General features: G+C 44.2%; 9 protein-coding genes across 11 annotated transcripts; 4 read left to right on the top strand and 5 right to left on the bottom strand.

Annotated features, from left to right (window-relative positions):
* Positions 1-185: 185 nt before the first annotated feature.
* On the bottom strand, positions 186-6,208 carry Bcssm4. 2 transcript variants are annotated; one of them, XM_024694278.1, is made up of 3 exons: positions 5,077-6,208; positions 2,077-5,001; positions 186-2,024 (listed from the first exon to the last, which is right to left on the bottom strand). In XM_024694278.1, exons 1-3 carry the CDS (start codon positions 5,765-5,767, stop codon positions 472-474), a joined length of 5,169 nt encoding a protein of 1,722 aa, XP_024550067.1. In that variant the 5' UTR covers positions 5,768-6,208; the 3' UTR covers positions 186-471. The 2 variants fall into 2 exon arrangements, with proteins under 2 accessions (XP_024550067.1, XP_001549835.1); XM_001549785.2 differs by having other exon boundaries at positions 2,077-6,208.
* Positions 6,209-7,117: 909 nt separating this feature from the next.
* BCIN_07g07060 (hypothetical protein) lies at positions 7,118-12,478 on the top strand. The gene is made up of 4 exons (XM_024694277.1): positions 7,118-7,822; positions 7,879-8,583; positions 8,632-10,341; positions 10,397-12,478. The coding sequence occupies exons 1-4, from the start codon at positions 7,671-7,673 to the stop codon at positions 12,174-12,176; spliced, it is 4,347 nt and encodes a 1,448-aa protein (XP_024550066.1). The 5' UTR covers positions 7,118-7,670; the 3' UTR covers positions 12,177-12,478.
* A 535-nt stretch (positions 12,479-13,013) lies between these two features.
* Positions 13,014-14,428, top strand: BCIN_07g07050 (hypothetical protein). Its single transcript, XM_024694276.1, has one exon. It carries the CDS (start codon positions 13,174-13,176, stop codon positions 14,242-14,244), a length of 1,071 nt encoding a protein of 356 aa, XP_024550065.1. The 5' UTR covers positions 13,014-13,173; the 3' UTR covers positions 14,245-14,428.
* A 167-nt stretch (positions 14,429-14,595) lies between these two features.
* Positions 14,596-15,253, bottom strand: BCIN_07g07040 (hypothetical protein). The gene is made up of 2 exons (XM_024694275.1): positions 14,906-15,253; positions 14,596-14,817 (listed from the first exon to the last, which is right to left on the bottom strand). The coding sequence occupies exons 1-2, from the start codon at positions 15,148-15,150 to the stop codon at positions 14,736-14,738; spliced, it is 327 nt and encodes a 108-aa protein (XP_024550064.1). The 5' UTR covers positions 15,151-15,253; the 3' UTR covers positions 14,596-14,735.
* A 515-nt stretch (positions 15,254-15,768) lies between these two features.
* On the top strand, positions 15,769-16,945 carry BCIN_07g07030 (hypothetical protein). Its single transcript, XM_024694274.1, has 2 exons — positions 15,769-16,420; positions 16,482-16,945. The coding sequence occupies exons 1-2, from the start codon at positions 16,059-16,061 to the stop codon at positions 16,651-16,653; spliced, it is 534 nt and encodes a 177-aa protein (XP_024550063.1). The 5' UTR covers positions 15,769-16,058; the 3' UTR covers positions 16,654-16,945.
* A 1,044-nt stretch (positions 16,946-17,989) lies between these two features.
* On the bottom strand, positions 17,990-18,870 carry Bccpd1. Its single transcript, XM_001549780.2, has 2 exons — positions 18,466-18,870; positions 17,990-18,408 (listed from the first exon to the last, which is right to left on the bottom strand). Exons 1-2 carry the CDS (start codon positions 18,685-18,687, stop codon positions 18,154-18,156), a joined length of 477 nt encoding a protein of 158 aa, XP_001549830.1. The 5' UTR covers positions 18,688-18,870; the 3' UTR covers positions 17,990-18,153.
* Positions 18,871-20,183: 1,313 nt separating this feature from the next.
* BCIN_07g07010 (hypothetical protein) lies at positions 20,184-21,206 on the top strand. The gene has a single exon (XM_001549779.2). It carries the CDS (start codon positions 20,300-20,302, stop codon positions 21,119-21,121), a length of 822 nt encoding a protein of 273 aa, XP_001549829.1. The 5' UTR covers positions 20,184-20,299; the 3' UTR covers positions 21,122-21,206.
* Positions 21,207-21,231: 25 nt separating this feature from the next.
* On the bottom strand, positions 21,232-22,923 carry BCIN_07g07000 (hypothetical protein). Of its 2 annotated transcripts, none has more exons than XM_024694273.1 (1): positions 21,232-22,923. In XM_024694273.1, the coding sequence occupies exon 1, from the start codon at positions 22,887-22,889 to the stop codon at positions 21,495-21,497; it is 1,395 nt and encodes a 464-aa protein (XP_024550062.1). In that variant the 5' UTR covers positions 22,890-22,923; the 3' UTR covers positions 21,232-21,494. The 2 variants fall into 2 exon arrangements, with proteins under 2 accessions (XP_024550062.1, XP_001549828.1); XM_001549778.2 differs by having other exon boundaries at positions 21,232-22,846.
* Positions 22,924-23,675: 752 nt separating this feature from the next.
* On the bottom strand, positions 23,676-26,280 carry BCIN_07g06990 (hypothetical protein). The gene is made up of 2 exons (XM_001549776.2): positions 25,376-26,280; positions 23,676-25,109 (listed from the first exon to the last, which is right to left on the bottom strand). The coding sequence occupies exons 1-2, from the start codon at positions 25,899-25,901 to the stop codon at positions 24,166-24,168; spliced, it is 1,470 nt and encodes a 489-aa protein (XP_001549826.1). The 5' UTR covers positions 25,902-26,280; the 3' UTR covers positions 23,676-24,165.
* Positions 26,281-26,525: the final 245 nt, after the last annotated feature.

Raw genomic sequence — 26,525 nt, 5'->3', positions numbered from 1 at the left:
TTTGTCTGTTATCGAAGAACACGTGGGAGATGTGAAATATCCATTGGCATTTGTTCCCATATCGCCGGAGATGATAACCAAGAATGGGGTACTGAGCGGGGATGGGGGTGTCCACACCCCTGACAGTCACGGCTTTCGCAAAATTCAATCAGCGAGAAGGATGTCAAGAAGCGCACAGAGAATTTTGGTGACGCTGTAATAATTTCACGAAATCGAAAGGAAAGTCGGTTTGACTTGTGCTATACTTTTGAAAAGTCGTCATATCTAGATGTATCCCACCTTACGCCCCAAGGTATTCTCCGTAACTCCGTTCCTGCCCCATGGCTATATACACATGAAAGAATACATTTCTGTCAATATCCTATTGTTTGGTCAAGACCGACGGGATATCGGGTTGTTTTCGGTACGTGAAGTGAACAAAATGATCAGTACTGCCATGGAGTTCTGTTTAGCTCCGATAAAAATATTTGCTCAAGTATCAATCCTCCTCACTCCCATACCTCCCAAACCAGTGGCTGTTCCAACTACCTTTCTATTATCACCAAAATTGTGTAATCTCTCCCCTATCAGATAAACCTCATCCTTAATCTTCTGTTTCCATCCCTTCACCATCTGTGCCGCTTTCCACAAGGCACCAACCGCCCCCAACATGACCAGGACCATGGGATATGCGTAGCGGTTCACATATATCAATTCTAGTTCTGTGGAATTCTTCCACAAGGTTTTGGTTGCAAATTGAGCAAGCATGTAGGGAAGAGCAAGAGCGATGGAAAGTACAAGGGTACCTGGGAATATGAAAGACCTCGTAGCTAGTCTTGCATCCGGATCCCAGTAACCATTTCGCGTGATTGCACGCAAAGCTTCCGCTGGCCGGCTGCCCTCATGCCACAATATAATTCTTGTAGTCAATTTGACGTACAACAATCCTAGTGTCCAACTTTGCACGAAATGAACCACATGTCTCTCGTCCTCTGAGAAATAAGTGTGCATGGGGATGATGAAATAGAATTCCACGAGGAAAGCAAAGAGGGTAGGAAGTACGAGGATGAAGGCAGTGTAAGTCCAGACAACGCGGGCGATGTGGAGGACAACCTTCACTACACGGCTAAATATTATGCTTGGTGTGTCTCCGTCAATGTATAATGAGTTACGAAGTGTTACCAATCCCGTTGGAAGGTGTATAAGAGCATAAAGTGCGCTCCCTAATATGTATATTCCAATGGAAAAGGCATAAACATCATTCTTGCGAATATCCGCCGGAATAACCTTTGCGAAGATGTACCTTCCGAACACCAGAGGGACAATGGTGAAGCATACCCCTGTTGCTGCAGCGAAGAGCCAGATTGAAAGAATGAATATAGAGATTCTTAAACGAAACCATGGTGGTACGTAGACTAATTTGTAATTCTCAGGGTTGCGACCATGGACGCCATCAAAACTGTCCTTGACACCATCTAGACGGCGGTTATCACGATCTACCTCGAGGAAAGTCTTGGTACCCTTTGGGAGTTTGATTTGATCCGATGCGGGAGCTCTCACATATCGTCCATCGTGTATGAGTCTATCATCATCGTCTTCCATGTCCTCTACATTTTGAGGCTTCGAGGATGTGAAATAATCTTTCCACGATCTTCGAACCATTTGACCCTCCTCGTCTGGTTTTCTTTCATCAAACATGAACCACGTCAACCTCAACCATCGAGCACACCGACGGAACCACCAGCTATACATCGAATGCAAACCATCGGAAAGTTTGAAGAATCTGACTGCCAAAGGCATCAAGAAGTTGTAAAAGAGGAGATCAACTGGGAATTCCAGCACCGGCTCGTTTGAGGACCAATGAATCGGAAGAACGCCTTTGAATGAAAATGAAAGTCCCCAAACTACTCCACCCAAGCAAATAACGACTAGAGCACCGTAAACTAATGCGCTAAACATGATTTTGCGCAATTGTGTTGTCACACTTCGTTCTAATACATCACGAACAGGATGAAACGTTGGATCATCGGGGTCACGAATGAAGTCTAATAGTGTTAGCAATGGTTTATTGATGACAGGAAAAGTCAAGTAACTTACGTAAAACTCCCTTTCGCATTATTTTCCGACACATCGACACGAATAAGGCGAAATGAAACATGTAACAAGTGCCGACAAACCAATGGATGAAGATGGAAGTGAGAGGTGACCGGCCAGTGAAACTAAGACGAGACATAATAGTAGCATCTTCGAATAACGGCAGCAGAGCTGCATCGAGGAGCAAGCCACAATACAACGGAAATACGAGCATCTCGATACTGATGATAAAGATCACTTTCATGACTCCGCCTGCTTGGTTCAGCATATCAATTACTCCATTTTCCACATCTCGTACACTCCCCGGCTCTGTTGAAAATGGTGTGCCTCTCTTGACGTAAAGACCGCCTAATACAGCAAGGGTAGCAAAACCTGCTAGCGTAGCCCACATTCGATCAACACCGCCCCAGACGCTCAAGGCTGGATCCAGTGGTGCTAATCGCTTGGGAACTTCTAAACTGATGACCCAAGAATCAGGCCGCGCCAAGAATGCCGGGATTTCCAATACAATGGATGCAATACCTTTGAACAGAGCATCCGTAAAGTTTCTGAAATGGGCGACGGTGAGCTGATAACTCCCCGATAAGAGAAACACGAGTCCATTTCCGATGGCTGCAAGTATTCCAAACAAGCCGGACTTGATCATCATCAGAGCTTCATGTGAGGCAGCTGAAAATGTAAATATTTCAGAATCAGCGAGGTGAATGATGCTATCAACCGTACCGTTCATGACGCGTTTGAAGGCGGCCTGAGAGAATCTAAGAGCATCATTTCCTCCTTGTGAGCTAGAAAAAGTCAACAATCGCAAAGGAATTTGAGCGACAGCAGTGAAACAATAATATGATAACCCCAATATTACTAAGGCAGTGTCTTGCACAAAAGCTGCAACCCCAAAGATGAATCGAAGGGGAAGCTTAAATGCTGGTCCCGGGTTTGCCAAGAGAAGGATGGATATCCGGCCAATATTATATGGAATCCAAATAACAATCCCTATGGTAATTCCAAGAAGGAAAGCACTAAAGATGGCGTTCTGAACGAGACCAAACAATGGCCCTCGCATACCAACAAGCTCCATAATACCATCAAAATCTTCAGCGTCTTCAATATCTGCTTCGGGATCTAACGCTGGGGCAATGGCAGCCTCGCGTACTTCAACATCTCCAACACCCTCATTCCCGTGATCAAAAGCATCCCGGTGAGCTTGTGCAACAGGGAAAAATGGGGCTTCAGCAGCCATATCCTCAATTATGTGCTCATCATTCACACCGAGATCTTCCTCCGGTACAGCATCGTCGGGTCTGCCCCATAACCAATTCGCGACATTTCCAGCGAGTCCTTCTGGTTCTGCTGGCTGACGAGGCGGTAGAATGGGTTCGCGTTGGGGTGGGAGAGGCGTGTCTGGAGCAAAAGGATTTTGCTCCGTTTCATCAAAAGGGGTTTCATTTTCGTCTTCATCTTCTGAAATAGGATTATTTTCAGAGACTTCTTCACAATTTCTAGTGGTGCGAGTTACGCCATCCTCGCCGACTATCTCGAGGCGCTCATCGTCATTTTCGCGGCCATGATCGTTCCCAGCGTACAAAGATGATTGCGGATTGTCTTGGCCACCACTTGAATCCGATGTCACACCATGGTGCAAATCTAAATCTTCAACTGCCTTTCGAGCCATAGAAACCATTTCCTCTTCATTCGGATTTTTGTTTTCTTGAAACAAGCTGAGATTTGGGTCAGAAAAGTCCTCGTCTGGAAGATCAGAGAAGGCCCAGTTGTTTCGACCTAATGGCGATTTGTCTCGATAATGAGGGACATCTGACGTAGCCCTAGGTCTATTTTGAGACAATGGAAGGGGGTGTGGTTCTCGATTATGGATTGCAGGAGTTCGTCCACCTGAAATCATGGGGTATTTATTATTCGTTTCGTCTAAATCGTTCGCGTAAGAACTCTTCTCCTTCAGGCACAATTCCGATGCCATGTGCGATTCTTCCTCTATATCACCATTGGTTGAAGCTCGCTTCGAGCTCTGGCTAGGTTCTCCATCGAACGTCGAATTGTTTTTGTTTTCGAGTTGGAGAGATTCCGGTACTTCCTCCCAACTGTCAGAGCTGGTACTGCTTTTGTCCGCCCCATTAGCCTTGCTGAATTCGACTGAATGGCTCATGTTGGTGGGTTGAGGTAAATCTGATAGCATTGGGATCCTACTGCCACTGGCCAGTTCGGCATGGTGAGAATTTCCATTTTGCAACCGTAAATTCATGGCATCAACCCAATATTTCATTCGATCTCCGAGATTTTCTTGATCTATTATGTTCAATACTTCTCTAGGGTCTCCTCCGGCTCGTCGCCATATAACCGAGAATTGATCAGTGAGCTGAACTTCTGGATCATCAGGATTCTGCTGCTGGTCGAGGGTTTCCGGTACGGTTCCAAAATCTTCAAGCTCGGCTTCTGGGGTCAGTTCACGATTGAGATCGAATAGAGGGGGAGGGCGATTTGGATTGCGTATCTCCATAGGCATAGGCATATCCAGCTGAGCACCGGGTCCAGCGTTAAGACCCCGAGCTTCCGCTAGACGTTCTCTCTGAATGATTCGAATTCGTTCCTCCATTCGTTCTTGAAGCTCATGAACGTCAATCGGCAAGTCTTCTTGAGGGATTGCGCCAGCGGCAACTACATCCGCATTAAATGCCGCACCCATATTGATTACGGGTTGTTGTTGAACCACCCATTCCCGTATCAAGAAGACAAGAATAAATGTAATCACAATCACTAGAATTATGATGAAACCCTCGGCAGTATCAAGAATGGCTTGATTCAGCCAAGGGAACCTAGTTCCATTACTTAAGAAAGAGACATCACTGAGAAGCGAATGTCCCTGACTTCCGGACGGGGAGGCTGTCGTGATACTTCCCGTAGTGTTCGTCGAGCCATCTGAAGGTGTCGCATATGTTAGTCCAAATCCATAATAAAGAGACATGAAGAAACCAGCTGCGAGAGGGTCCGAACCACTAGTATTGAGTGTTTGAAAGACAGGCATTATGATACCCATAAGCATCTCCATAAATCCTCCGATTCCAGCAGGTGAAGTTTGACTAGCATTGAGAGGTGTAATCTGTTCCGAAGCCATCCCACCCCAAGTTGAATTCACAACCCCACGAGAAATTTCCAATCCTTCTGAAGCGGTGTCATTCTGTCTGGAATTGGTTATCAAAATTCGGGCTGGTGTACCTCCATCACTAAACCAAAATAAAAATCGCCAGACTTGTCGAATGAAGAATGGCAAACTAATCAGCCAAACCAATATCACCAGGCCAAACCTTAAATACGTAGCCATATTCTTGATGGCATGAAAGGCAAAGTGTTTTAAGAAAACTCGAGTGGGCAATGACTGGGGCATGTTGGGCGAGTATAGCTTCGTGAATCGAAAAGGCGTTTTACAGAGTTCGCAGTGTTTCTTCTGCGAATGCGATAGCCACTCCATTAAGCAATCTTGATGAACGAACTTGATACTTCCACTACATTTGCAAGGATAGAATAGAGGTTCCGTCTCCGTAGCCTCCGCTCTACATATCCTGCAAGTATCTGGATCGCCATTATCGTCCACCCCATTTGTTGTATTGGTCGCATATTGAGGATCGTTCATGACATCTGGCGCGGGGTTGCTGTTATGCGTGGAGATGGCTCCCGGTGTAGACATATTGAAAGGAACGTGGGCAAGGTCGGAAGAACGGGAGGTCGAGAAGAGAAGAGATTTATCGAAAGGGCGGATAGAGTCCAAAGCTCGAAGAGTGAAATGCGTGGAAAGCAGTCAATGCCTTTAAGCTAGAAATTTCGAAATAGCATGGAGATTCGGATGTTCCCTCGAAGTGTGGCGTCGTGCCGTGATGTAGTTGTTGGTGGATGGTCGGGTTGATGGTAATGATTGTCGGAGTTAATGCACGACTTAATTGAAGGAGTGAGGGAGTAGTGAAAGGGGATATCAAAGAGAAGAGGAAGGGAAGGGAATCAAGTAGATGGGATTACAAAAGGCTCTATTTATTATGATGATGTTTTTTAAAAAAGAGATCAATATAAAATAGTGGGTGTGAAAATCGTCAAGTACGTACTGAGTACCTGGGTACTTTCTCGAGTAACTATCGATGATTATGAATGAAGGTTCCCGGGTTCACGGACAAATTGGGTGTGGAAGTGATTAATCAGCAAGCTAGAAAAGAGGACTGGTGGATTAATAACAAACACAGCCCAGCCCTACACTGTCTAGATCGTGTCTACCTCCTAAGGTCCAGGCACGTGCCAGGTGATTTTAACAATTATGTAGTCGAGGTGCTCTCAAACCGAGTCTTTCCTGCTTTGTTTCTCGAGTACAGCACTCCAGTAGAGGGGAAGAGAGTTCATCTAGAGAGAAACAAGCATTTTAAAGAAGGGGGTTGATCTATGGTTGTTCCCGAAGTATAAAAGACCACATCGTTAATCAATTAATCAATGACGCTCCGCTGGCCCTCTGGGAGCCACTGCCGTGGAGGCAGACTATTTGGGAACGAAGGACATGTGTACTGGGTAGGTATCTACCATCTAGAGGTTTAAATATCATGCTGGAAGCACAGTGGGCTGTTTGAGTTGTTGTCCCTTTGCATCTTCACCATGATCTCGAACATGACGGCGAGGGAAATGTGTCACGTGCAGACCTTCGAGACTGAGTGCATGTTCCCTACTTCTGGTGATCTATCTATTTTATTGCAGGGTGGGTTGGTCTTTGATCTTTGGTCAAGATCTACTCGCGACATCTACTCGCTACCTGGGTATTCATTCATACACGTTCTGCTGCTCTGCTTCCAAGTATGCTTTTTGATCAACTAGCTAGCCGTGCTTACTATATGACGACAGAGTACCAAGGAGGGAGACAGTGGTCCATGTTTTCAACCTTCTCCTCCTCCTATGAACCTGGCCAGCTAATCAGGATCGAGCGTTTCTTATTAGTCTCGGACACTAGACTTCGGTACGGGCGTAGGGTCCAAAAGACTTCAGTAGAAAGAAGACGACCAATTTTGACATCTGATAGTTGATAGCTTCGGTCGATAAACAAACACAGGACAGGTACATGCCTCCCTGGCAGCAACCTGTACAGCATTGAGAATCGCGTTGAGAGTAAAACATAAGCAACGTTTCCAACTCGCACCAACAGAACAACTAGCAACCAACAATTGCAATAAATCCGGTCCATTTCTATCATTCATACAAATATTCAAGAAAACAACCCATATAACTTTCCACGCCTCCTCCGCTCTCTCTTCTCTCTTCCTTCTTTCACCACCTTTGTTTTGTCGTCATCAATCCGTTGCAGATAGCGAAAGAAATAAATCTTGGCACACATCAGATCTTGGAAATCCTACTTTGTGTTTTTTGGGTTCCAGTTAAATCTAGAGGGCAATCACCACCACCACCACCACCATTTCTTTTTCGGCAAGCTCTCCCACTTTACTGCTGCTTATATCATTGTTACATTTCTACCACCTTGAGAAAACCCTTCACCAATCACCAAAAATTTATCACATTGATAGTAACGAAGGGTTTTCGACAAAATCTACATGCTGTAGAAGAAGATGGCAGCAGGTAGTAACGGGAAGGTGGTGCAAGCCAAACAAAATGGTTTAAACGGCCACGCCACGGTGGTTCCCACTTTGCCGGCGACAAAGAGTGAAAAGAAGATCAAGAAGAAGAGCTCCGGATTCTTCGGTTTCGGTACCATTACACGGTATGCTATACACCCATTGCTTTGCATGCCGTTATCAATTACTAATGAAGCTTTAGAATCTTGACATGGTACTCGATAATTACGATATTCCTACGATGTCCTGCGAGCCTCGACCTCGTTACAGATGCCTCTCCTCAAATCTGCAAACCATATTTTCAACTACGATCTGTATTGGTGCCTCATCTCGAACCATATTATAATTCATATGCCGCACCTTATGTGAATGCTGCAAAGCCTTATTATAATTCCGTCGACCAGAAAATTATTGCACCGGTAACTGCTCTTGGCATGAAATATGGTGCTCCAAGAGTGGCACAAGTACAAGCATATGGCCAAGCACAATGGGAAAAAACTTTACAACCAGAGGTTTCAAAATATCAGAGTCTTGCAAAGGCAAAATACGATCAAACATTGGCTCCACATTGGAACAAAGTCACTGCTACAAGCGGGCCATATTTTGATCTGGCCAAAGCAAATGCTGTGCAGACGTATCATGAACACATCGTTCCAACTTTCAATATTGTACAGCCATATGCCCTGCAGGGTTATGGATACGCAAATGAGTTTGTCGTAGGCACTGGAATTCCATATACAAAGTGGGCCTTCGCTTCGACTGGGGTATTTTTGGATAGAAAGGTCTGGCCCAAATTGAGAATCTTGTATGGTGAAAACGTAGAACCACAGTTAGTACGAATTGGAGAGAGACTAGGTAGATATAGGGATGGCAAAAAATTACAGGCTGTGGTAGACAGTGTTGATTCGTGAGTCAGTTAGATGTATCTATTAGATTTTAGCTTACGCAGATTCAGTTCCTCGTCTGCTTCCTTTGCCTCTTCTACATTTTCATCAATATCTTCGTCCCTGTCATCCGCACACGCTTCAAGTGCATCCTCGACCTCCATTTCTCCGTCAGTTTCTTCTTCCTCCACCGAATCACCAGAAAAGACCCCTTTAAGTGAAGATGAGATTAGAGATAATGCTCGAAACGTCGTTGCGAAAGACCTAACAACCTGGCAAGAAAAGTTCTCCAAAGCGGCAGATGAGGGTTCCGACGAAATCGATGAGAGAGTGACTGAGATCACCGAGAGATTGATTCAAAATCAAGCCAACAAAGTGGGATCTGCACTACTCATCGAATTGGAGGAGGCTATCAAGTCAAATCTCGAGTCGCTCAAGTCAACTATAATTTCAATCGTCAACGCCAAGAAAGACACCGAAGAATCTGAAGAGTCACTCAACACTGCTGTTCGAAAAGCAGGAGTTGCAATCAAGGAAAAAGCCCAGGCCGTCCGAGCTTGGCGACAAAGCTTTGATTCGGAGACTAATTCACTTATCGGGAAGTCGGTCAAAGATACGTTTGACATCATTGATCATATACGGGATTTGGGTTTGCAAGAAATTGGAATGCGATGGGCCTGGACCGACGGAATTACCCATAAGGATTGGACGAAGTACCATGCGTTGAAGAGTAAATTTGAAGAATGGCGACTTGATGTTGAAAAGGTCGTCACTGATCATCCGGGTCTCGCGAAAGCTCGAGCAGCCTCGGAAGACGTGGAGAGTAGAGCAATGGGTCTTGCTGGAGATGCAGCAGCTGAATTATCTCGCATCAAGGAAACTGGTAAATGGAAGATATCAGTCGGCGATTCCAGCGAAGATTTCAGCACTAAATTTGTGCCACCGGCAGTTGAAGTCGCTGGCCAAAAGGTCATGCAAAAGATCAACGAGGCCACTGAAGCTATGGCAAGCACTACACAAGGAACTCTAGAATCTGTCTCATCGGTAGCTAGTCAGGCAGCTTCGTCTCTCTCTTCTAGTGTTATTGGCACACCTCAAGGAAGTATTGAAAGTGTTAGCTCTGTTATTGGGGAAAAAGTCGGAAGTATTTCGCAACAAGTATCATCATCTGTTATTGGCGAGCAACCGGGAGTTGTTAGCCAAGCTTCAAGCAGTGTCCAATCTGCAGGATCTGCTATTTCCAGTTCTGCGTCCAGTCTTTCCGGTGCTGCAAGTTCATCGATATCATCCGTCAGCAGTGTAATTTCTGATGAAGCTTCAACGGTATCCAAATCTCTTGAGTCCGCATCATCGTCCATTGCCAGCTCGCTATCAAAGAGTGCAACGGATGCTACTAGCTCCCTCGGCTCATCTGCCTCAGTCGCCTCGAGTACAGCATCCAAGAAAGTTTGGGGTGGAGCAATGGCTGCTCACGTTGAGGCACGACAAATTATCTTTGATGATGTCATTGATGACTCTGATGAGGAAACTTACAGTGAGAAGATACAAAGTATGGCAAGCGTGGCTGGGGATCAATTCGGTGACATGACAAGAGCAGTCAGTGAAGCATTGTTGAGACCTACTAGTACACAAGGATCTGTGGAGCGTGTAACCAAGCTTGCTGCCGAGCAATATTCTAGTGCTTTGTCTGCCGCGAGTTCGGTTCTCTATGGAACACAACAAGGGACTGGTGAAAGTGTTGCTAGTGTTGCCACAAACCGTTATGCTGATGCCGTTGCTGCGTAAGTTTTTCAATTACTACTCGCTTTTATTCTCAAATCCACTGACATTGAATAGCGCAAGCTCCATCATTTATGGCACGCCTGCACCATGGCTGGATTCCGCCTCAAGTTCGGCTAAGTCTGTCTACAGCGACGCATTGTCAAGGGCATCAGATCACTACTTACAAGCAAGATCTGTTGTCTCGGCCCAGGTTTCGGGAACTGCAAAGCCGGTTCACCAAGAAATGTTTAGTTCTGTTGAATCTGCTTACACCGATGCCGTCAATGCAGCTAGTTCCAGACTTCAGGTTGCACTTTCTGGCGCATCAACCGCTGTATATGGTGTTCCCACCGGTGCCATAGAATCAATACAATCAGTAGCCGCATCAAGACTCTCAGAGGGCCTCAAAGCTGCTTCCTCTCAATATGATGCTGCCAAGAAACACATTGGACCCGCACCTACCCCTGCGGCCCAACAACTACTCTCTCAAGCTCAAAATCAATACTATGCCGGTATTGGTCTAGCCCACGTTCGATATTCCGAGTTTCTCGAGGCGGCATCTTCTGCTGTCATGCCAACCCAGACGCCGTTTCACGTGAGTATGTATGACAAAGCCAGCGCCAGCATTGTCGGAACTTCTACACCAGCCTACGAAGCAGCTCTGTCTCGAGCTTCACAAGAGTACTCCAGTGCTGTCGCAAAGGCCCAAGCAGGACTTGATAAAGTCATTGAAGGACTATCCAATGTTGCCAGTGATGCTGTTCCCGCTGCAAAGTTTACTGATCTTGCGTCTTCTCGTTTTGCCGAGGCATCATCTCAAGCTTCCGCGAGTTACGCTAGTCTTTCTTCCGAAATATCTCAAAAAATGAATGCGGTCACTTCTAGCAGTGCAACACCACTTCCTGAATCTCTTGCTTCTGTCGCTAGCGAAAACTGGGAAGCTCTTATCACGAAAGCCAGTCATCAAGTATATGGATCCCCCACTCCATATTTTGTTACAGGCAATTTTCTCTCAAATGTACAACAATACGCTGCACAAGCTACAGACGGTGCGGCGTCTCAATATTCGGCTGTGCAATCGCTTATCAATGAACTGGTTGTTGGAAAAGAACCTGATTTCACCGAAAGCGTCTATAGTCGATTGAGTTCCGCATACTACACGGGTGCAGGCGATGCAGTTTCTTCTGCGTCATCTTACGCAAGTCAAGCTTACGCATCAGCTAGTTCGGTTGCTAACTCGATGTTCACCCCCCCTCCTGCAATTGAGGAAATTCTTGATGCTGTTTCCCTTCACCTCAACGAGGCTGTTGAAGCTGCTAGTGTTCAGTACTATGGTACCGGGAAGGGAGCTTATGAAAAAGCTACCGAGGCAGCTGCCTCTGCTTATGCTTCAGCCTCTAGCGCCGCGAGCGAAGGCATATATGGTACAAAATTAGGATATGCAGATCAAGCTCAACTTTCAATTTCCAACGCCGCTGCCTCCGCCCAAAAGGCAATCTCAGAAGCAATCTACGGAACGCCCACTGGCACTTATGATTCAGCAACTCAGGCCATAGCAGAGAACTATTCATCTGCTACCTCCGCGGCTGCAGAATCCTATTCAGCTGCGCAAGCTAAAGTTTCGGAAGCTATCTATGGCCATGAACAAGGGGCTGTAGAGAGTGCGCAATCAAGATTAAATGCAGCAGTCGAGTCCGCACGGGCTAAGCTAACAGAGTTCGCATCATCAGTTGGAGAAGGTGGAAATGAGGCTCTTAGTAGAGCGAGTGAAGGTGTTGAGCAAATGGCTAGCAGTGTGGGGAGTGTTGTTGGAGAGGCCACTCAAGCTGTTGGTGGAAAAAAGGATGAATTGTGATTGAATACATCGCAATTGGGAGGCTTTAGTGAAGATCGTCTAATGAATAATGAGATAGGTTTGGCTGGTGGGTGGGCGTACGTGACTTTATACCAAAAAAAAGACGTGAGGAAAGGTTATCATTTTGGTATGGGCCTGAGATGTATCAAATTTCCTTTCTGTTTTGCTGTATTGTGTTTGTTTGCTAGCGGATACTCTTTTAGTTGATTGATATGATACGAGATAAATGACATAAAACATACAATTTACGCCCATAATTTCCAATACACCACCTTTTATCCGAAATATAATTTTACGTTGCATGGTATGATTTGCTCCCATCCCTTGGTAGGTCTTATTTTGTGTACCCTTGAGTTAAAATATCCCCATTTCAGACATGGCACAAAAGTTTTTCACTACATTCACAAACTTAGGCTCGCCTCACCTCATTGTGGCATGCAACTAAATGTATGTCACTCCGTGCAGAACTTTAATTACAAGCGGTGCGGCTTTGACGCTACGAGCTGCTAACAACTCATCTATTACCCGAAGCGGTAACGTGGTCGCGGTTCATGTGACCTTTTGGTGATGAGAGGTAATTGAATGCGTGTACAGATATAATATGCGATTTCATGTCGGATTGGATTGCTTACATGTATTGGTACATGTTTGTTTTTTGGGGAGTAGGTCTTCGTAGATGCTGAATTGGGTAATTTCTTCGTAGACTACGAATATTGTAGTTTGTGGTATGTTATTGATACGAGGTTGGGAGGAGGGAGGGATATTGGTGGAGGTAAGCAAGCGAATTGACGACGATGACGAGACTGAGGTAATCTGTCAATGAATACTCAGAATGATGATTTAGTTTGAGGCCTGTCAGCACTTGGGTGTTTGAGTATATATAAAAAGGGTTCTTTCGCTTGATGTTGAAGTTTGATCTCACCTTTTCTCATTACTTCAACTGAATCACTCATACCAAAGTCATTCTGTTCACTACACTTTTAACTTATAGCTTTTCATGATGCAATCCAAATTTTTCTTCTTGTCTATCTTAGCTCCTACAAGCCTGTCGGCTGCTCTCCCAGAATCTCTCAACATTTCAGAACCGTCCAGCGGTCCTATACCCAGTGAAACCAACTACTACAGTTCATATCGGGGCAAAACAGCGCCATTTCCAGCGAATTCTACATCCCCGATTTTACCAACGGAAAGCGGTCCACCCGGACCTGATGATCTTCTCTTTCAGAACCTTCTAGGAGCAGAATGGGCAGTATTCTCCTTCTATCAACAAGCCGTCGAAGCTCTCAACACTACATCATTCACATCCATCGGATTTCAAAACACCACCTACGATCGTATTCAAGAAATCCGCGATAATGAAGCTGGACATCTCCGAATCTTCCAGGACTCCATATCCAATACATCAATTAAACCAGGCGCATGCAGCTACGATTTTGGCTGGAGCACCGCCGCGGAATTCCTGGCGCTGCAAGTATTGATTGAAGTGTCAAGTATGGCTTTTGCGACGGGCCTCGTACAGCAAGCAAATATGAATGTAACGAAGGGCGCCCTGATGGGAATCGGAGAAACGGAAACCCGTCACAACACATGGGCTTTGATTTCGGTTTGGGGAGTGGATCCGTTTGCCGGGCCTATCGATACGAGTTTTCCGTATGCGAATCAAATATTAGACTCGACGAATCGATTTATCATCGATGGGTCGTGTCCAAGTGCTAATCCAGCGTATCCCTCTCCCAGTCAACATTTGCCCCAGTTGCAAACCCCCGAGAATGTTACTGCTGGAGGAAATTTAACATTTGTGTACGAAAATGGTAGTGATGGGGCGGAGATGCCAGGTTTTGAAGATGGAAAAGATTATTATGCTGTTTTCTTTCACGGCTTGCAGATCATTTCGGTGCCATATGATGTTAGTACTCATAGCACAATCTTTCCTTTGGATCTGGAGTTGAAGGGGATAATCTTGGCGGTTATTGCGGATGAGTTGGATACACCTACGGAAGAATCTGTTGTTGCTGGGCCTGCTTTTATCTTGGAGCAACCGGCAATACTTGCTGCTAGTGGGATATAGGGACTCGGGAATGATATTCGAAGCTAAATTTAAATGCTAGGGTTGAGATAGCAAGTGTCAAAACGTTTTTGCGGGATCTATTTTGAAGCAGTGATGGGTACTTTTGACAAGATAGCTTTTAGAATAGAACAACGTCTTGCCAAACTTTTAAAATGCCACGACACAGCCTCCATCTGCGATCTCACTATCAGATTGTTATGTTTGCATGATCTTAAATCACTTACTATATAACTAAAGCTGACAAACAGATATAATCGAGATGAAAGTTCTAAACAGTTCTAGAAAATTGAGACGACATACGTATTGAGAACGAGGAATGAACTCAAAGCAATAAGATACGATGGAACAAGCTGGTCGGGTGAATTTGTGACTCTTATGTTAGATTCTTCGAGTAAAATGATACTACATGTCCAGCGGGAAGTGAACCGTGATTGTGAAGTCATGTCACCAGTCTCTACCGGCTTGACTGACCGGTTCAAACTCTTGAAACTCTATAGTGCCTCCTCAGTATCTTCAACTCTCGCAACATCGCTATCATCGGAGTCGTGTATCTGCAGTTTTGGGTCCCTCCAACTAATATGCAACCATCTTTATCAGCAATTGCAAGTTCCTCGGCATACTAGTAGACATGAGAGAAATTTCAGGAACATTATGGACTTACACTGGTCTCCCCGCATAATCAAAGGTTAGACCCTCTATACCGCTCGATGTTTCCTTTCTTGCTAAAAGCAGGCTATTCCCCTCTTCGTGTTTATCACGCCTACCCTCTCTTCTACATCTTCTTCTAGCCTGTATATGTTGTGGACTTCGAGAAATAGCTTTTCGAGGTCCAAAGTCTTTCCAATTTCCAGAAATGGGAGGAGGCGCAACCATTTCAGTCTCCAGACGAGTGATACAATTACCCATCGTGAATGAAATTTGAAGTAGCCCTATTCAACGATTGGAATTGTCGAAAAACACATTGGTAGGTAGTGTATGTTACCGTTGTCAACTCAACAACTGAAGATACAGAGGAAGTATGTCTGGTACACAAAGACAGACACAAACATTTTCGGGACACAATATTAACCATGTGGTGACATCAAGAGCAGATTACTACCCACTTTCTTGAAGTGTGATATTCCACAAGAAGATCTTACGACTCTTCATCATGGTAAAATGTGAGCCAGCAAAAGAGGACAAGAGGAAACGAGAACCCATCGGCAATGACAGAATCCCACAACTATAGTGTCAATTTATACTGTTGTCATACTAAAAATAAGTCGAATCTGGGGATGGCTGTAAAAGCCCAGGAGTCGTGGAGGTAGATAGAAATCGCCATCAACTGCAAGCAGTACTGAGCTTCATGCTGTGACCATTTCAAGGTGCTAAACAAGAAAAGGCTTAAATACGGTATTCCTACTCGTCAATTACTTTTCTGCCTTCTCAAAGACAGAACCCGTTATCTACGCCACGTTTCAACTCCAATTCATGAAATGAACTTACGAAATAAAGGAAACAATTAAACATTTTCTATATATATAAGTTTTGGTGAGATGTAGGATTTGACTGCCCCGGAAAACAGGGGTGTCGGGTCATCGGTCATTCGCCAAAGCTTAACTTTAAATCCTACCCCTTCATCCACAAGGCGACTTTCAGTATTTCATGGTGAGTATTTCATCATGAAGGATTCTGTCTCTGCGCCCCAAACATGATACAAATTTCGGCTTGATCGTGCGAGAGAATCCTACTGTAACGTCGTCGTACAACATGTTAGATCACGTATTCAGCCTCCAGGATATACATAAGATGGCGATCCCTCCCAGCTCAGAGTTATGGACGATTATTCACAACAACTCAACACGTATCTGATACCTACCCAAGTGAACAAAGTCAATCAACTGAGACAATATATCGCAATGTCGAACTTGATACTTCTCCAAGTGCCTCACTCACCTGGTCCAAAACACAACCGAAGCTCTTCAGTCTATTCTCGTAACTCTTGTGATTCGACTTTCTCCGCCTATACTGGCACCACGCTTACCACGGAAACATGTCCCACAACAAATCGAGCCCGGGAATCGCGATTGAGCTATTCGGGTCCATGTGATGGGACGGTATTTTATATTTACGATAAACCATTGCCACCATTGCCACAGGAAGCTCTCGTCCAGAAACAGAAGCCGTTGCCTCCGTTGTAAGTATTCTCACTCGTATACTGTTATTCGACATTAACATGCTAACTCCATATCAATTAGACCCCTCAATATGTCTCGTCGCAGATCCCATCAAAATATGAGAGGTCCAATGCCGGAACCGAGGAACGACGCCATATACTATGACGAGAAAGAAGTCTATGTCCACAACCCGTTCAGTGATGAAAAAGTGGTGTTGGTAGAAAGCTGGGATGATAAAGAAAAAAGATTATAAAAGGGTTCAGTGAATACTGTACGAATAGCATGGTGGTTGTAATGTGGGAATCTCGACTGAAGGTCCAGAGACGTCGATGTACATAATTCGAAGGGCGGGGGTACACGGTCTTCTTCAGGGATACGAGGGCGGAAATCGGGGTCTCTCGCGCAAAATATACTTTCCGGCGTTGGGTCTGTGGGGGCATATGCTTGGAGCACCAATAACAAGTGCCTTGAAATAAGAAAATGCTTGGTATTGCTAAAATCTTTATTTCTTGCTTAATGTATGAGTAATAACACATTTTTTATCAACTCATTCTCTTTTACTGAGAACCTTTGTCTTTGGATACCATTTCGGGGTGTCTACTGTTCAAAGCTAGATATGAACGAATCTAGTGAATCATCACCTTATACTAGGTACTCGCTGCTTCTACTCACGTCTCAATGGTCCTCATCACCACCTTCAGCAGACTTTCTATTAAACAGAATACCCAGAGCAGAGCTCCTTACGCTCCTCAATAAGTCATCGTAATGAAACTATTCCTTCATGTTCTAAGTACTCACACTTACATCAAGCTTGGGGGTCTTGGATATTCCATGAATCTAGGACGATCTAACAGCCAGCGCGGAATCGACATCTTTCAATTGACTTTCTAGAAGACTAACCATGGCTCTGCTTTGGAGTTTTTAAGTCGTGGCTTTGCAGCTGATTTCTGACCAAGTTTACCACAGTTGTGCGGATATATTGTTCGGATTCAGAGAATAAAACATCTGAAGCCATGAGGTTGACCCGGAGATTCCTCATAAGCCGTCATGCTCTGTATATTATCTGTTCATACATTTTCTTTCCTGGTATCTTTTGTCTGTTTCAATTGATCTCGCATATCTTTCCTTGGTTCCTAGTCTCTTTCCTCGCTATCTCGAGTATATCTGCCTTGATTCTCGTCTGTTATTCTTCTTCTGAAAACAGGTGAGGGTCCGAGAATTGATATTGTTGCACTTTTTGAAGGAATGGTGTTGGGCAGCGATTTTAGCTGTTCATCTGGTGTTTTCTTTGAGTCGTCTTTGTCCGATGTTAATGGGCTTTTTGGACCTATATCAACAAGTGATACTCACCGTCTTTGGAATTGCACGATTACTAATTTAAGAGGTTTCGATTTCGAGAGGCGAGGGGGAGTGGAGTCCGAGCATTCTATTTCAGATACACTTCTTGCATTGTTGCCTCGTTTCTATAATTGACTTGCAGTTTTTATGCCGCTTTGGTGTATGAATAGTTTCAGCCCACCATGAAGTGTTGCAATTTCATTTCTTGTATTGTGGCTTGATTAGTTTTGGATGCATCATGTGTCTCAGATTAGATCTCGTTCTCAATTTGTTTGATTCTTACAAATTCTGCAAATACTGTTTACATTCCACTGTCTCGTGATTCTAAAATTGAGCCTGCCTCCCAACACTCCTTCTAATTAATCGCCCCATTATCGGGTTTGTTTTCTAAACCGTCTTCCACCCACACCGCTCTTCAAAGACTCGAAAGCTCAATTGCATGTGACCACTCATCCTCCAATCCCTTCAATCTTGCTAGGAACTCTGCCCATGATTCCTCCGACGCATCGGAGTCAAATTCGATTGTGATATTCTCACTCCTCCCATCATTAACTCTTCCACCCATAGCATCTGGAGAATCAATCCCACATTTCTTCAACTCAAACTTGTTTCCAAAAGCAGCTTCGACTTGATTGATAGCTCGAGTGACGTCTTCCAAATTTTTGAATACCTAAACATATCTATTAGCAGCCGAATGTCTTCGTTGATGTGAACATAAAAGACTTACAAAGACACGATTTGGACAATCACCTCGGAAATCGCCATTCTTGAGTGCTGTCACTCTTAGATGCCATATTGGAATCGTTCCCTCGGAATTCTGCTTCCAGAGAGTGTGGGCTCCTATGTCCTCATGAGGGAAGTCGACCTTTTGTCCATTGCCATGTAACTCTTTATCGCTGGTATTCATAATATCCGAGTAGCCTCTCATTCCAGGTCCCGGGCGTGTCATTGTGATCTTGTTTGTGATATAATGTGAAGATTTTGATGTTAAGGTGTGTTGTTTGTATTGTTTTGGTGGTATAAGACTTGATAATAGTTGTTTGAACTTTGGTGCGGTTTGAAATATACCTTCGCACCTGGCATCAAGGACTTTAATAAATACCAAGTTGCAAAATCGCGTGAGGCGTAATTCTTAGGTGCTTCTATCAGTGTGACATGAGAATTGGAAGCCATTTTAAAATTCGTGATTAAATAGCTTCATTGACCTATCGGGTAGTTTCACCGTGGCTGGGTTTTGGGGAAATCACACCACTGGACTTACAGCGTGTGAGTTTTTGCTTCATCTGCTGAATGCAACCTGTTTTCATGCACATATCGCCTGATTTCTCTAGATCTCATCGCCGATTGCAATATTTGCCATGTAGCTATGAAATAAAATCATGTGAAGCCAATGAGCTTTTCTATGCGCAGCAGATGTGTAGCCGCGGCTGTGTCACATCGCCAGTTTTAGAAATTGAACGACCCAAGTGAGAAAGGGAGGGAAAAGTCGAAGATTGAGACTCATCAATTCATTTTGCACACTCCCATCTAGTATCTAATCGTGATTTCAGAATTGCTGAAAACTTCGACGTCGCTTTAACGAGCGAGTAACTGACATTCGCAGCGCCGGAGCTGGGAATGTCTGCCCATTCGCAAGGCACTTTCTCACGCGGCTATCAGAAAACTGGCATGCCAAGACATATGGAAGCTTAAATTATTAGTTCAAACGAAATAATTGAACACATAATCCATACATCTTCCCACTTATCAATTGTATGTGTCTGGATTCAATAGAATTGTTTCGAGGAAATGATTGGACGCATTAGGTTAGCGAGCGGGTATTTGGCGGGGTAAAAAATTCCTCACACAAGCTTGTTGGCGTCGTCCTCTCGTTCAAATTCCTTTTCAATAACGATGGCGGGATTAGGTCTGTTTCTTCAAATTCATGCTGTGCTTGGATTTCCATGCATTATAAAGATTTTCACTCATTAAAGTCGATCTTCTGAATGATGTTAAGAAAATCTTGCACTATGTCATTAGTATGGCATTGTTTCCCGAAGCTGCAACCTCCCTTCGTACACGCATAGTTGACCATCGGACCAGGACACCCTTGTTGTAGTCAAGTTGTATCAAGAACTCGCGATTTTGATTCTGCTATTCCTCAGATGTGATGGGTCTCAGGTAATATTCTCGATGTTCGTGGTTCTTGGCTTTTGGCGCTTGTCGTTGCAGCCGACAAAATGCGCTGACAAGGTTCCTCGATTTACCCAATTCGAATGCCCAAACAATAAATTCAAGATTGTCTAGTGAGCCACGATGAACTTTATGATGATATCAGGTCGGAAGGAAGCTTCGGCAGTCCCAGATTCACAAATCTGAACTTGTTGTTGTTTTGACTCTGTTCACATCGCTTTAGAAACAAGCCGGGAACAAGCCGAGAACGATGTATGAATAGATCATATGCTCGAATCGCCCTTCAAAACAATACTTTTGACCACTACTATAAATGCTGAATCAGTGTACAGTGATCTACCTATTCCAGAATCCAAGAACTCAAGAGTCTCGTACTAACACAAGTAAACATGGATATTGCACAAGCCTTCTGCGTCATTGACGAGACATTCCACACAGTCTGTGGTCACATCATCACTACAATCAATCATGTAAGCGGTGATTGCCCAAATTTTAATGAGAACCCTTACCTCGAGGATTATCGTCTCACCTTCTGTCAAAACTTTCACATCAATCAAGCCATAGTCCTCAACTCATCTTGTAAGTTCTGCTTGAATCCCGAGGTTGAAGCTTCTTACAACGAATGGAGATCTGAAGCGGAAGCAATTTTACAAGCCGAGATCCAAGCTCGTCGGGAGTTTTGGACACGATACACCGAGATACAAAGAATTTTGTTCGCAAGACAGGCGGCATTAGAACTCGATGCCGTGATCGCTTCGGAAGCCTACCAGGTAGGGGTGCAGTTGCATAATGAAAGTGCAGATGAATTGACCGAAGAGATACTCGAGGGGTTGGCTTTGAATTTCATCAGACGTAACAGAATCCGAGGCTGGTACGTCGCGCAACAAACTTACCACCTCGGACAGATCAGAAGCGGCATCCCGAATGCTGAGCTTGATCATTTATTTGATGAAGCAGATCCCAATCCCGAAATTCTCGCACCAGTTCTCCCAGAGGATGTCCCAGACGACGAGATCTGCGGTATCTGCCGGGTATCCTTAGATAATCGTGAAGTCGGTGGGCTCACAAGTCTTCGTCGGGTCTTCTGCGGCTTTCACATTTTCCATCTCAATTGCATTCTTCCCTGGTTCCGAGAAGGAGACCCGGATACCGTCACATGTCCTGCTTGCAGGGCCTCGAGAAATGTCATCACCCCGCCAGACTTTGAGTAGGAAAGTTCTCAACAGTCGGTTCCTCTAGTAGTCAGATAAGTCATTCCCTTCCAATTCACAAATTTAACATCATACATATTATCCAAAAAATCTTTCTAATTCAACCCTATTGTATCCTACGTGAGAACTCCAATTAATGACCATATTTCCAGACGTCTAATTCTCAAGACTATGTTGCTACGATCTTTATATCAAATAGTCCTCTGTGATGATAAAGCGAAATCATTCCAAATTCTCTCAAATAGCAACTTTGAAAACCATACAGACCGTAGAGCCAGCTCGTATCTTAGCCTGATCGTCGCACAAAATTCGCGTGGAGATGATAACTTTCTCGTCTATTTCTTTACATAAATCTTCTATCTCAACATCACGCCTAGTCAATGATAATCCTCCACCCATCCCCAAGCGTCTCATTCCTAGGGCCAAGTCCTCCCCAAATCATAAGTTGTTTCGTGCCCGTCATCGAGCTACCAAAATAACGTCTACTAGTCCAAGCTCCACCTTTCTCTTCATCTGCGCCCACCTTTATTCCGCTAATTTGAAGACGAGACCATTCCCCTTTATGGCTATCCACACCAGGCAGCTTTTCTCGTACGACATCTTTCACTTTTGCGCCAGAATACTGCGTTGGTGGGAGCTGATAGATCCAAATGTCTGAGGATTCTTCCCTTTCATCAGAGCCCAAAGCCAGCAATAAATAATCCCTGCCATTTCCAGTAGTAATGAAATGCAAAACTGCAGAGTCTCGAGGTGATGGAGTTTCCGATTGTTTGCTCGTGTTGAAATCCAATGTCTCCCATTGACTATTACTTTTAAGATCGTTCATATGACCTTGGACCAAGTCCTTACTCACGTCATCCAGAGTTCCACCGGTAGGGTATTGCAGGAAGTCGATTTGTCCACGAGGCATCGAGTCTGTAGATTTTGCTGAATCTTCACCGTACCCCAATCTCCATAATTTTCCTTGTCCGCATGTGAGGTTGATCCCAGATTTCGGTGACCCTGGAGGATCTGGTAGCCTGCTCCACTTCCCTTCATCCAAATAAAATGCCCAGAGATCATTCAAACCCACTTGATCATACGATAATCCTCCATAGACGAAAATTACAGAGCCGTCAGGACTCGATGTGCTGACATGTTTTGTTCGCGCAAATGGAAATGTTGTGTCTGGAGGAGGATCCAAGAATGTCCATTTTGATGATAATGGGTCAAATACCCACAATCGGCCATTTTCTTCCAAAGGTTTCGGATTATCAGAAGTATTTTCACTCCCGCCGAAAACGAAGAAACGATTTCGAGCAACACTTGCTGAATGATATGTGCGAGCTAATGGTACATGTGCTGCGTTCTGTTCTCCATCTCCAACTGCTGGTATGGATCGCAAAACTGCAGTCGTGGTATCCTCGTCGGTTGAGACGTGAAGCTCAAGGACATCATTAGTCAAGGATTGAGAGTTTGAATCCTCAGAACCACCAAAAACATATGCCCTATCACTAATCACCGACAATGTATGTCCATATCGCGTTAATTTATCGGTGGTTGTCACATGTTCGAGGTGTCCTTGTAAGGGTAATGTTGATTTAGACAGATAATATGCCGCGACTCCTCCCTCAACTGCTGTTTCGACACCGTAAGCGGCGGCAGTTGCAATGGCTGGTTCCATTATGATATTAGAGTGAGTTATATTCCTTCTACTAGAATCAATAAAGTTTGTTGTATTGTGACTTGAAGTTGTGGTTGGAACTTTTGCCACTGAGAATGACGTCATGATCGTCGTGGGTCAGAAACGTCCCTCAACTCACTAAAAGCACACTTTCTCCCCACAGCCAAGACGATGAAGCACTTATCACGTGCATACACAGCCTTGAAAATGCAATCTACACATCAAGGCAATGAAGACGAAGGCATCAAGAAAGACAATCAACAATATATGAGATGCCCTTGCTTATAGATATGAGCACCTGACCTGCAAGCGACACAAACAGAAAGCCAGTGAATGCAATTCGAAATATGTTAGGTAAAGATGGAACAACGCAAGCTATCGTCCGACTTCGTAGCATTCCTGTTAATGCTTTTCAGAGCTTGTTCTGACAAAGCGTTCAAGGAAGGATGTTTACGATATGCCCTACTACACGCGTGGCCATATAAAACTAACTATAAACAGTTATCGTACGTGGTAATATCATAGCAAGAGCATTGAACTTCTTTGACCATTCCGTGCTACTTGGAAAACTAGACAACTAGGCGACTATGGAGAAGGATTAAATAAAAATCTCAATGAAGACAACATGCATGTGTGCTAGTACCAAAGGATGATGAAGTAGTGTTGCAACAAGCAAACTTACAGTGTTGCCAATACTGAAATTGAAAAGAAATTTGTTGGGATTAAAATATGATCCTTCTTGGGAAATATAGGCTGACAAGTAAAAATGCTACTGACTAGGGAATATTATTAATAGTTGATGATGATATGATGAAGACTTTTGATGCACAATGATACTAACGACTAGACTTCTTCAGACTTAAATCTAGAATGACTATCTCAAAATCGGGTTGAAAAGTTTTGTGCAGCGTGAGATTCATTTTGATGCTGTACAACTATAAACATTCAAATGTTCACCCCCTCACGAGCGATACGCTGGCCAAATTGACCTCATTCACCTGTTCAAGAGAATCAAAGAAGCAAACTACAAGAAATTCTTGGGTAATGAACATCCACCTCCACAATTCGAGCCTCCTATAAAATGCCATCGCTAGCAGCCCTGTACACAGCAAAGTTTCCTCGCCTTGATTCTAGCTCAATGCCCTGGTTCCCAAAAATGACCACCTTTTCGCTGCATTACCGACACTTCCTTTCTTCGTTTCCTCTTTTCCCTCAGCTATCTATACTTGCAATATCCTAGTACGACTCAACCTACTAGTTGTTATTTTGGCATAGTTTCTTGTAACGGCCTTCTCACAAAATCAATAAACACTTCAAAGAGCCTCGAAATACACTAATATTTGGCGCTTTAACCCGATATATATAATCGACGAAAGCCATATCATGTAACTCGCTTGCCACCTAGGTAGTTAGGCATCTCCTCAATCTCCTCAATCTCCTCACTACTGTTGCTTCCGTAGTCGGGTAAAACAGTTCCACGTTTCTTGGATTTATTGCGGATACGTGTGGAACGACGAGAAAATCTGTTGCTTCCATCCGATACATGATCATCTCCTGATGTCGCATTGTCATGTTCCATGATTGGTTCCGAACCAGACATTTCCGAATCTTCTTTCCCCGAATCAGGAGATGGATTTTTTTTGATGATAGTTTTCGAGGCAGCGATGGAGTGTTCTGCCAATTTTGGTTCTGGATTGGAGGCTTGATATACATCCTTATGTTTCTTCAGAACCGACCCAGCCCCCAGCCCATTCAAAACATCTCTCACTGCTGTAACTGCGCCAAAGATTCCTCCTTCTTCAGTAATTGACGCGACTGCACTTTGATGATTTTCGAGGACGCCAGCGGCACACGCGTCCTCTACCAAGACGCAATCAAAGTTGTTATCGTTGGCATCCCGCATTGTACTTGTTACACAAACGTCCGTTGTTACACCACATATAATCAAGTTTTTGATACCTTTGATATTAAGCATAAGCCGGAACTCTGTGTGTTGAAAAGCGCTCCGGCCTGGCTTATCAATAACTGGCTCATTTAATCGAGGTGCCAATTCGTCGATAATTTCATGTCCTTTCTCCCCACGGATCAAAAGACGTCCCAGTGGACCCCGATCACCGATACCAAGTCCAGATGGGTTGTTTCTTGAACGGTACTTCTCACGTTCGGAAAGGGTGGACAAATCAGACCGATGGCCTTCACGCGTGTGGTAAATAGGAAATCCTTTGATCCTGCAAGTGTCGAGAAGTTTTCGGATGTTGGGAACAATATCGAGAATCGGCTTATTATCAATATTTTGCTTTGCCAGATATCCCTCGGCAGATGCAACTACAGTGGGATAAAGTTAGCAAGTACACATAATCTGACTTGTATCCATGGTTAAACTACTTGGAGTCAAATCCGAGAAAGATGATTGGGAGTCTTTGAAGTCTTCGAATTCTTTCTTCAGGCCCAGAAAGAACAATTAATTTGCAGGACTTGTTATCGCCATACTCAATGGGTAGTACATGCTTATGTGAAGAGAACGTTTTGATGTGCTCCAGATGGATCATGCATGCCTAGCAGCAGAAAGTAGAAGAGAATTTGATACTTACAATCTTTCTGCATGTCAATGATGACTAGCGCGGTGGTAGAGTAGTGAAGTGTACCGTCCTGGGGCCACTTGTAAGGTCTGGCTTGTAGCTTGCGGTATCTTTGCGGAAACACCACAGCAGTACGACTTTCATTACTAACAGCCCCTCGTTCCTGTAACGCAGAAGGAGACATTCTCAAAGTTTGGCAGTGGTTTTGTATTGAAAGTGAATGTGGTGGGCTTCGGTGGAAATTAAGAATTTTTGATATAATAGAGGATCTTTTGGATTTAACTGCTTTGATATTTGCTGCCGATACTGTTGCAGCTGCGCGAGTTTCGATTTCGAACTTTAATTCATCAATCTCGTCGTAAATCTTCTCCGAGGTGACTGATGCGTCACCGTTGGTATGGACTTTAGAGAGACTTTGATGAGGTTCAACAATTGGAAGAATGGCAGAAGAATTGGTATGAATGTTAATTGACGAAGGAGTGTGGTGCGAAGAGGAGATGAGTTGTTGATAAACACTAGGGTCGTTTGGTCCTTCCATTTTGAGGATATCTTATGTTGGTGTCAACGACTAAGCAGAGATTCTTATTTGACCAAAGCTGAACTCAGCCAGATGAAGAAGGAATGGCAAATTGGATCAAGAGAATATCTTGTAGTCAAATTGAAAGCAACAAACAAGAAGGTGGTAGGTTATAAGGATGTGGAAGAAGAGACACGTTATGTATACTGTATCAATTTCACTTATTGATTGATACGATTCTTGATCTGACAAACTTCCTGACTTTGATAGGCCAAGTCAGAAGTCCGATAATGTACTGACTGCAGATACAGCTGGATCTTGTTCCTGCCACGGGTACCCACAAACATAATGGGGGAAGCGTCAAAGATCATGGCGTAAAACTTCAAGTGAAGCAATCATCATATACGGCTTATTGCAGGCATAAAGTCATGCTGGCTTTGATTGATTCAATTGAGTGAGAATGAATCTCCGTGGAGTATCAATAGAATTTGACAAGTCCCAGATTCCCTTCCTTGAATTGTATTACGGCATCTTAATCATCCAAGTCAGTCGTCTATTTGGTGAGATTCTGCACAAGGCTGCTCCCCTACCTACCTGCAGTGCAAAAATCCGGGGTAGTACATGCGGGAATCTTGCAGATTCTGG

Source organism: Botrytis cinerea, chromosome 7 (genome assembly GCF_000143535.2).
Source record: "Botrytis cinerea B05.10 chromosome 7, complete sequence".
In the NCBI taxonomy this organism is placed as follows: Eukaryota; Fungi; Ascomycota; class Leotiomycetes; order Helotiales; family Sclerotiniaceae; genus Botrytis; species Botrytis cinerea.
The sequence above is the reverse complement of the archived record's forward strand: the minus strand, read 5'-3'. Positions and strand labels throughout refer to the sequence as shown.